This window comes from Epinephelus lanceolatus, chromosome 14, assembly GCF_041903045.1.
Source record: "Epinephelus lanceolatus isolate andai-2023 chromosome 14, ASM4190304v1, whole genome shotgun sequence".
NCBI classification, from domain to species: Eukaryota; Metazoa; Chordata; class Actinopteri; order Perciformes; family Serranidae; genus Epinephelus; species Epinephelus lanceolatus.
In genome coordinates, this window is record NC_135747.1 from 1,536,731 (window position 1) to 1,546,977 (window position 10,247).

The 10,247-nt window shown below is 42.3% G+C and overlaps 1 protein-coding gene across 2 annotated transcripts in view; it reads right to left on the reverse strand.

Moving 5' to 3' along the window:
• Positions 1–3,504, reverse strand: part of pde9aa (phosphodiesterase 9aa) — a 118,784-nt gene extending 115,280 nt beyond the window's left edge. For both annotated transcript variants that reach the window (XM_033616978.2, XM_033618093.2), the window contains exons 1-2: positions 3,450–3,504; positions 1,056–1,126 (exon numbers count right to left, since the gene is read on the reverse strand). Coding sequence is in view for 1 of the 2 variants with exons in the window: in XM_033618093.2 (XP_033473984.2) it covers positions 1,056–1,077 (22 nt within the window). In the remaining variant the exon portion in view is untranslated. The remainder of the gene's footprint in view (positions 1–1,055; positions 1,127–3,449) is intronic.
• Positions 3,505–10,247: the final 6,743 nt, after the last annotated feature.

A 10,247-nucleotide genomic window follows, 5' to 3' on the forward strand; every position in this document is an offset into this window, starting at 1 on the left:
GTATGCCTACACACACCAGTCAAGTTTCCCTTACAGTTTACATCTACGTCTGTGAAAACATGAATACTTCACATCCTTTTGTTATTTATGTGACAATGCCTGAACGCAACACAGGCTCCACTCCATAGACTTTCTATACAGTGCCTATTTTCAGCGCATTTTATGCTGTTAAATTCAAAGCAATATCAGCCTAATAATTCCAGAATGATTAATTCTCACCAAGTAGAGCTACTGAAGTCATCTGGTGGAAAATAATGCATCCTTAAAAAAATTTAAATCACAATATATATATCGCTGGGGGCAAAAAAAAATCGCAGTCAATTTTTCCCAATATCGTGCAGCCCTACCACGAACATGCTGAAGCATTTGTCATTGTGTAACATTATTTGATGTAGGTGAAAACAAATGCTGTACAAATATTCATTCATTTGTTCCATTTTAGATGATAGCGGTGGACCAATTTCATATTTGTTTACTTACACAAGCACTTATCTCTTGTTTAGAATAGAAACTCAAAAAAATTTGTGTTGCTGACAGCGAAAACCTGTAAGGTTTCTACACAGAATATTCACAGGAGGAATCGATAAAGAATCGGATCGATAAGCAGAATCGATAATGCCATGATATCAATAAAATCCTATCAATTCCCATCCCTACCAGTGTATGTGCCAAATCTGACAAAATTCCCTCAAGGCATTCTTGACATATCGCATTCACAAGTATAAGACAGACAAGGTCACACTAACCTTGACCTCTGACCTACGACCACCAAAATCTGCTCAGTTCGTCGTTGAGTCAGTTAATTCTTCAGTCCAAGTGAGTGTATGTGCAAAATTTGAAGAAATTCACTCAAGGTGTTCTTGAGATATTGTGTTTACGAGAATGCGATGTACAGACGAATGGACAACCTGAAAGCAATGCCTGTGGCACAGAGGCATAAAAATTCCTGTACTAATACTGTATTCCTTTTTCTGGCAAAGGTGTTTCTTTGTGAGTATTACAGTTGATGACAGAGGTGTGTAAATATGTCGGTGGGGTGGTGGGAACAGACTTACGCTCTACTCTCTTCTCCAACATGGCAAGGCGGTTGGTAACCTCAGTCTTAAGCTCATTGATCTTGAACACCCTGTGAACAGATCCCACATGTTGGACAATGATGAAATGAAGAAATGATTTAAAAATAGTTGAAATCTGCATCTGACACTCTGTTTCTACAGCAACAAAAAATCTCTTAACTTTTCTGCTCAAACTTGTATATTAAGTGTATCTGCAAAAACAAAACTTAACGTAATATGCAACAGAACTGCAGTGGTTCTTAGATAAATTCATTATAGTCTATCAGCATAAAATCAACAGCTTCCATAATCAGCTCATTGTTTTAGGTTATTTATGAAATTATATGAAAATCATTTTCCAGGATTTATAATCTGCATCTCAAAACTGAATTCATTTTTTGAATTGTTATTCAAATAAAATAATAAATTGAAATTACAAATAATCCCGGACGCGGAACCGTGGACCAGCTCTTTACCCTCGCCAGGGTGCTGGAGGGGACATGGGAGTTCGCCCAACCAGTCCACAGAGAGTTTTGTGGATTTGGAGAAGGCTTATGACCGTGTCCCCAGGGGCATCCTGTGGGGGGTGCTCCGGGAGTATGGGGTTGGTGGCCCCTTGCTAAGGGCCATCCAGTCCCTGTACCGAAGAAGCGCGAGTCTGGTTCGCGTGGCCGGCAGTAAGTCAGACCTGTTCCCGGTGAGGGTTGGACTCCGCCAGGGCTGCCCTTTGTCACCGGTTCTGTTCATAACTTTCATGGACAGAATTTCTAGGCGCAGCCGAGTGGTGGAGGGTGTCGGGTTCAGTGACGGGAGGATCTCGTCCCTGCTTTTTGTGGATGATGTGGTCCTCCTAGCTCCATCGAACAGTGACCTCCAGCTCTTGCTGACCGCAGCTGAGTGTGAAGTGGCTGGGATGAGAATCAGCACCTCCAAGTCTGAGGCCATGGTCCTCAGCTGGAAAAGGGTGGGTCTCGGAATCTTGTTCACAACTGAGGGTAGGATGGAGTGGGAGATTGACAGGTGGATTGGGACGGCGTCAGCAGTGATGCAGGCGTTTAACCGGTCCGTTGTGGTGAAAAGGGAGCATAGCCAGAAAGCGAAGCTCTCGATTTACCGGTCGATCTACGTTCCAACCCTCACCTATGGTCACGAGCTCTGGGTAGTGACCGAAAGAACAAGATCGCGAGTACAAGCGGCCAAAATGAGTTTCCTCCGCAGGGTGGCTGGGCTCAGCCTTAGGGATAGGGTGAGGAGCTCGGACATCCGGGAGGGACTCAGAGTAGAGCCGCTGCTCCTCCACATCGAGAGGAGCCAGTTGAGGTGGTTCGGGCATCTGGTAAGGATGCCTTCCGGACGCCTCCCTTGGGAGGTGTTTCGGGCATGTCCAACCGGGAGGAGACCTTGGGGCTGCCCCAGGACACGCTGGAGGGATTACATCAGCTGGCTGGCCTGGGAACGCCTCGGGGTTCCCGCAGAAGAGCTGACGGAAGTGGCTGGGGAGAGGACTGTCTGGGCTTCTTTGCTGAGGCTGCTGCCCCGGATAAGCGGAGGACGACGAGTACGAGTACGAGGAAATAATTACTACACCCCTACAATTGATTCTCATTAGTTTATGTAATTACTCTAACAGTGCCACCACTGTTGCTGTAACTACCGAGAAATTATCAGACCTTATCATTATCAGACCATATTACACAACTTCATATCATATCTGCCTATTCATTCTGCATTGTTTCCTTTGCACCAGTGTCCTTTCCTGTGCATGTCTGCTCCTACTGTATGTATCACTGAATTTGAGACTATAAGAAACAGTGTCACCCAACAAAACTCCATATACATGATGTGTGACTGGGGTGAATAAAAAACATGATACGAGAACTGAAGAGAAGGAGCAGTGAAATAATATCTGGAGTCAGTGGGGAAGATTAGTAAAAAGTGCAAAGACAAAGCTGAGAGGCAGATATAAATGAGCTGATTAAGAGAGAGAGCAGCATCACAACACCCAGTAATGTTCATATGTTGTAGCTGCAGGATGAAAACCTTGTTACTCTTACAATGAAGGATTGCTGCTGCATAATTCGAGGCAGAGCTCCCGCCTCTTCACTTGCATAAAAGATACATCATCACTAAGTTACAAAACAAGGTTTTTTTTGTTAGGTCTTCTCCCAACGCCAAAAATTAACAGTACATGAAAAAACTCACAAGAATTAGCAACCTGATTAAAGGAGGAAGATGTGTAAAGACAGTAATGGAAGCTAAAGTAATTATTTTCATTAATGAATATACAAAACTGAGAAAATATCCACATGTAATAGCTCCACACTAATTGGTGCAGTAAAACAAGTTAACAGTGAAGATTTGCTGCTGTAAGAACACACTGAGCCAGCTGCTTACCTTGAAAACTGCTCTGCTACTTGCGTCAGTACATTCTGAAAGAGTTCCTCTTTATCTGAGGGGAGAGGAAGCGTGGAGCTGTGTTACATATCCACACACCCACACACACACTGTCAACAGACTGTATGACTGTTGGGTCACACAAACACAAGTGCGTGCACACACACACATACACAGAGGAGTCCAGGGTAAACATCTTGAATCCACTGAGGCAGAATATTTCATTATAAATACAATAGCAACCAGGCATACTGTGCACCACTAGTCCTGTTAAACACACTCACTCACACTCAGTTTGTCTATCACACACACACACACACACACACACACACACATAAATACATGCAGAGTTCAGTGTTTCCCCTACCATTATATAAGGGGGGGGGCACATTTTCCTGACTGAACCCAACCGGAGTCTGACACAATTATAACCGAGCCCGGCCCGAACCCGACAAGCTTTCTGATTTTTAAGTCTGAACCTGACCCGAGCTTGACGTAGTTTGTTACCTGATATAGTTAAGTTAAGTTTTACGTTACGTCACGTTGCCCCCCCCCCCCCCCCCCCCCCCAAGCAGTAAACCAAGGGGGAAACACTGGAGTTTATGGAAGTCAATCAGAAAGCGTCAAATGGCCAAAGCAACAGATGGCCAAGGCAAAAGCGTGAGGAAAGAAAAGATAAATAAAATGTGTCCCCTTTCCTCTTGTCTCACTTTCACTGACCAGCAGAGTGTCTGTAGTGGAACCAGCTGACAGCTTGATTTGATATTTGATACTTGATTTTGATATTAACAAGCCACTCCTGATTCCTCTCCCCACACAATGAGAACAGGCTGGACTCACAAACAAAGCACTGCCACTGGCTAAAAGCTCCACTGTTGTGGGCAAAGTTCAACACCACATGCCAATAAACTCACGGCTAAGAGAAATTGTAAAAAAAAAAAAAAAAAAAAGGTTGGTTGGTAGTAGTTTGTACATTGTGTCCCTTACATTCCATGTTTCACGTGGGGGTCACAGGTCAGTCCAGACTGTTGTTAAAAAATTCCTCTCTGTGATTAATTAAGCTGGTTCAGCTGGAGTGACTAAGTGGACTGGATCGTCACTCTCAGACAATAACATGCTGAATTTTATCAGTTAACAAGCACATTTGAAATCCAAAAGTTAATAGATTACTGGTTAAAAATAGAGGATTTGTCAGTAATTGATCCAAATCCCCTTACAGCAATTTTTGGTATTCAGTGTGAAGACAGTCATCTTCCTAAGGTACAGGCAAATTGCATTGCTTATGTCACCCTTTTAGCAAGAAGACTTATATTACTTCATTGGAAACAGGGTCAGAGATACTATTATATTTTAATAGTGTATGGCAAGCTTTTATTATTATCAGCTGTGAGGTTGTTGTACTGTTGGTTCTCAACATCTGCTGCAGAACGCATGAATGGTGAACACACGGATGGAGCCTGCTGACTGAACATCAGAATATGCCCAATTATCCAAATGTGCCCAGCCTTCCAAATCCCTTCCCAGCCACCAATTGCTTTGGTAAATGGTAAATGGACCTGCATTTGTATGGCATCTTTCTAGTCATCTGACCACTCAAAGCCACCTGTTACTCAGTTTTTTTAACACACTCACACACCAATGGAACAGCCATCGGGAGCAATTTGGGGTTCAGTATCTTGCTTCCAATTGGTGGACGACGCACTCTACCTCTGAGCCACAGCCCCTTCAATCTGCTGAACTTCATTCAGCAAAGCACCTTATTTAGAGAAAAAGAATAGAAATATGATCAGCATCCTGAATAACGTGACAACACATTTTCTCTTATTTTTGCTCATATTCACAATTTGTTCTTATTTTGTTAGCATCCACTGATTTCTGGGATTCACCTCTTTTATTATTTTTGCTCTTTTCGTATTTAAATGTCCAGTGTGTAGGATTTAGTAGGATATACTGGCAGAAATGGTATATAACATAATAAGTATGTTTTCTTAGTGTATAAGCACCTTTAAAATAAACAAACAAAAACTGATGTATTTTTGTTATCTTAGGCTGAGCCGTTTATATATACAGTACAGGCCAAAAGTTTGGACACACCTTCTCATTCAATGCGTTTTCTTTATTTTCATGACTGTTTACATTGTAGATTCTCACTGAAGGCATCAAAACTATGAATGAACACATGTGGAGTTATGTACTTAACAAAAAAAGGTGAAATAACTGAAAACATGTTTTATATTCTAGTTTCTTCAAAATAGCCACCCTTTGCTCTGATTACTGCTTTGCACACTCTTGGCATTCTCTCCATGAGCTTCAAGAGGTAGTCACCTGAAATGGTTTTCCAACAGTCTTGAAGGAGTTCCCAGAGGTGTTTAGCACTTGTTGGCCCCTTTGCCTTCACTCTGCGGTCCAGCTCACCCCAAACCATCTCGATTGGGTTCAGGTCCGGTGACTGTGGAGGCCAGGTCATCTGCCGCAGCACTCCATCACTCTCCTTCTTGGTCAAATAGCCCTTACACAGCCTGGAGGTGTGTTTGGGGTCATTGTCCTCTTGAAAAATAAATGATCGTCCAACTAAACGCAAACCGGATGGGATGGCATGTCGCTGCAGGATGCTGTGGTAGCCATGCTGGTTCAGTGTGCCTTCAATTTTGAATAAATCCCCAACAGTGTCACCAGCAAAACACCCCCACACCATCACACCTCCTCCTCCATGCTTCACAGTAGGAACCAGGCATGTGGAATCCATCCGTTCACCTTTTCTGCGTCTCACAAAGACACGGCGGTTGGAACCAAAGATCTCAAATTTGGACTCATCAGACCAAAGCACAGATTTCCACTGGTCTAATGTCCATTCCTTGTGTTTCTTGGCCCAAACAAATCTCTTCTGCTTGTTGCCTCTCCTTAGCAGTGGTTTCCTAGCAGCTATTTGACCATGAAGGCCTGATTGGCGCAGTCTCCTCTTAACAGTTGTTCTAGAGATGGGTCTGCTGCTAGAACTCTGTGTGGCATTCATCTGGTCTCTGATCTGAGCTGCTGTTAACTTGCGATTTCTGAGGCTGGTGACTCGGATGAACTTATCCTCAGAAGCAGAGGTGACTCTTGGTCTTCCTTTCCTGGGTCGGTCCTCATGTGTGCCAGTTTCATTGTAGCGCTTGATGGTTTTTGCGACTCCACTTGGGGACACATTTAAAGTTTTTGCAATTTTCCGGACTGACTGACCTTCATTTCTTAAAGTAATGATGGCCAGTCGTTTTTCTTTAGTTAGCTGATTGGTTCTTGCCATAATATGAATTTTAACAGTTGTCCAATAGGGCTGTCGGCTGTGTATTAACCTGACTTCTGCACAACACAACTGATGGTCCCAACCCCATTGATAAAGCAAGAAATTCCACTAATTAACCCTGATAAGGCACACCTGTGAAGTGGAAACCATTTCAGGTGACTACCTCTTGAAGCTCATGGAGAGAATGCCAAGAGTGTGCAAAGCAGTAATGAGAGCAAAGGGTGGCTATTTTGAAGAAACTAGAATATAAAACATGTTTTCAGTTATTTCACCTTTTTTTGTTAAGTACATAACTCCACATGTGTTCATTCATAGTTTTGATGTCTTCAGTGAGAATCTACAATGTAAATAGTCATGAAAATAAAGAAAACGCATTGAATGAGAAGGTGTGTCCAAACTTTTGGCCTGTACTGTACATAAGGAGCAGGCCCTCATCCACCGAGATGGTCATGTTGCACCGCCATGTTTTTTCAGTAGCTCAGAATGGACAACCAAAACACTGTCTCTAGAGAGGGACATCCGTGTTTTTGCATTTTCATGTGGGCCACTGTAGCTAGCAGCCCCTCCACTATGAACAGCAACAGAAAAATGCAGATTTTTTGCTTTAATTAGTGCTTTTACTGGTTTAAAACACCTAGGTCACTGGTTTTGGAGAGGAAGAGATTTCTGTACTCCCAGTTAAAAACTCCTTAACATTTGGATCTTAGGTTATTAGAGAAACTAGAATGACTGCCCCACAGTTGTGTGCCTCTGCCATACCTGTCAAGTTTTGGATTTGAAAATAATTTATTTTAATTTTTTTAATATACAATAATTTTCCGGCACCCACCACCCCAACCAAGCTCCAGTATCCCTTACATTTTATGACAGGTGTACAGGAAATCTAAAATAACCACTTGTCAACCAGACCCGCTGTCGACACTAATCTCACGACAACTGCCACCCAGGCTACTGCAGGTGGCAGTTCTCGCGAGGTGTCATATCTTAAGCTGCGTTCACACCGGGCGCGAGTGAAGCGAATTACTCGCGCGAGTTTGGACGCTGGACCATTTTGTTAATTCGCGTTATCACGTCATTCGCACGAGTAGCGGGGAAGCCGGCTGTGCTAACTGGAGCTAAGCTAGTGCTAACGTTCATAGTACAACCGTTCTGCAAACTAATTAAAGACACATATTTACAGAACTTACCAAGTAGACCAGTCTCCTCGGCGACTTTCACTCAAGCCTGCTCCTTTTTGTTGCAGTCTCTGTAAAGTAGACATGTACTATCATATAGCTCCAGGTAGCCGCACAACTCGGCCGCACAACTCGACAACTGGGCTTCTTCTCCGGAGCCTTTGTGCTCCACTGTCTAGCAGGTTAACTTATATCGCAGTGGTGCCTGGATAGTGTGATGTGTGTGGTTGTGCTGCTGCCGTGGTCCTGCCAGATGCCTCCTGCTGCTGTTATCATTAGTCATACTTCTACTGTTATTATACACATATGATTATTGTCATATATGTGCTACTATCAGATATTAATATATACTTTCAACATATTGTACCACAATAGTCGTAATTATAATTATAATTATTAGGGCTGTCCCGAATACCATTTTTTAACATTCGGACCTTCGGCAGAATTCGTAACGAATATTCGTAACGGGGGGGGGGGGGGGGTTTGCGGCGACCAGATCTTTGCTCTCAAACCACAATTATTTATTATGCTTATTTATTTATTCTATGCTTTCTTTTGATTTTCACATTGGCTAGTCATCCTGTTTACTTTGTCTTCTGATTAAATCGGAACCGTTGAAACAAGTTGTAGGAAGCCTCTGCAAGTAATTGGTTGCTGGCAGAAACTGTGCTGCAATAAAATGGTTAATCAGCAGTGCCGTGTACTGTAGAGCCAATGCGCTGCTGGTTCTGCCGGCCTGAATAGAATATAATGTCTATAGCCTTACTGTTGTGTGTACAGCATTTATAGACTGAGCTGAGTAGTGAAGTGCGGGTCGACCCGTAACCCATGGGACCCGCAAATGGACCTGCGGGTCGTGCAGCAGTGATCGTCTGTTAAATCGGTCTGTAAATGATATTTTGACATTATTGGCTATTACGTCATGGCATCCGAAGGTACTGATGCGTTGAGCAGGTGACAGTCCGCGGCCGTTTTCAAAACACACTTGTGTCACGCACTCCAAAAGAAACAAATGTTGGCAAAAACGGTTCCATAATTCATATTAAATTCAAAAGATAACAAAAAAACAGCTACAAGTTAGAGGGAATAGTGATAAAGTGGTAAAACTTGGCATTGATCCACAGCCTCAGACGGATGCGCTCAAGAGCGCCATGTGCACAAGCTCAGTTGTTAAGATATACTATATTTTTAACAATGCAATTTAAAAGTTTTGTTTTTTATTGATGACCTACATTTATCAACAACAAAAAGACTACATTTAGCACCAAAAAAAATATGTAAAAAAATAAATTAAAAAAAAAGAAAGAAAGAAAAAAAAAAGAATATCGAATACCAAATTTTCATAACGAATACCTACCCATAGAAACGAATATTCAAATATCCGAATATTTGGGTACAGCCCTAATAATTATAATATTATTACTTTCATTAATGTTGTTGTAAGCTATTATCATTACCGTCTGTCCTGCATCTCTCTCTCTCTCTCTGTCTCTGTCTCTGTCTCTCTTTCTGTCTCATTGTGTAATACGGATTACTGTTAATGTATTATGTTGATCTGTTCTGTACGACATCTACATCTGTCCGTCCTGGAGGGATCCCTCCTCGGTTGCTCTTCCTGAGGTTTCTACCATTTTTTCCCCTGTTAAAGGCGGAGTTTTTCCTTATCTGCTGTCAGGGTCCTAAGGATAGAGGGATGTCGTATGCTGTAAAGCCCTGTGAGGCAAATTGTGATTTGTAATATTGGGCTTTATAAATAAAATTGATTGACTGATTGATTGAAACCTGGATGCTTTACACTCAGATCTATACAATCAGCACAGTTTCAAGATTAGAGTCACCAATTCAGTATCTGACCAAATGTCTCCCCTTCTGTTCCTGAGATATGACACTGAATAATTGAAAGAAAAGTGTTTTATGCAGAACATGATGATGATGTCACAGTGAAGTTGACCTTTGACCTTTTGGATATAAAATGTCATCACTTCATCATTTTATCCTGTTAGACATTTGTTGGAAATTTTGTCATAATTAAACTGAGAATTTTTAAGTTATGGCCGAAAACATGTTTTGTGAGGTCACACTGACCTTGACCTTTGACCTTCAACGACCTAACTCTATTCAGTTACTTTCTCAGACCAAGTGAATATTTGAAGAAATTCCCTCAAGGTGTTCTGGACGTATCACATTTAGAGAATGAGACGAATGCAAGGTCACTGTGACCTTGCATCTGTCTCATTCACTGTGACCTTGCATCCGTCTCAGAGACTGCTGCAGAGAATTCGGCTCCTGGTAAAAATCTCCTGAACAATGAACACTGAGGAAATCCTAACCTGGAATTCA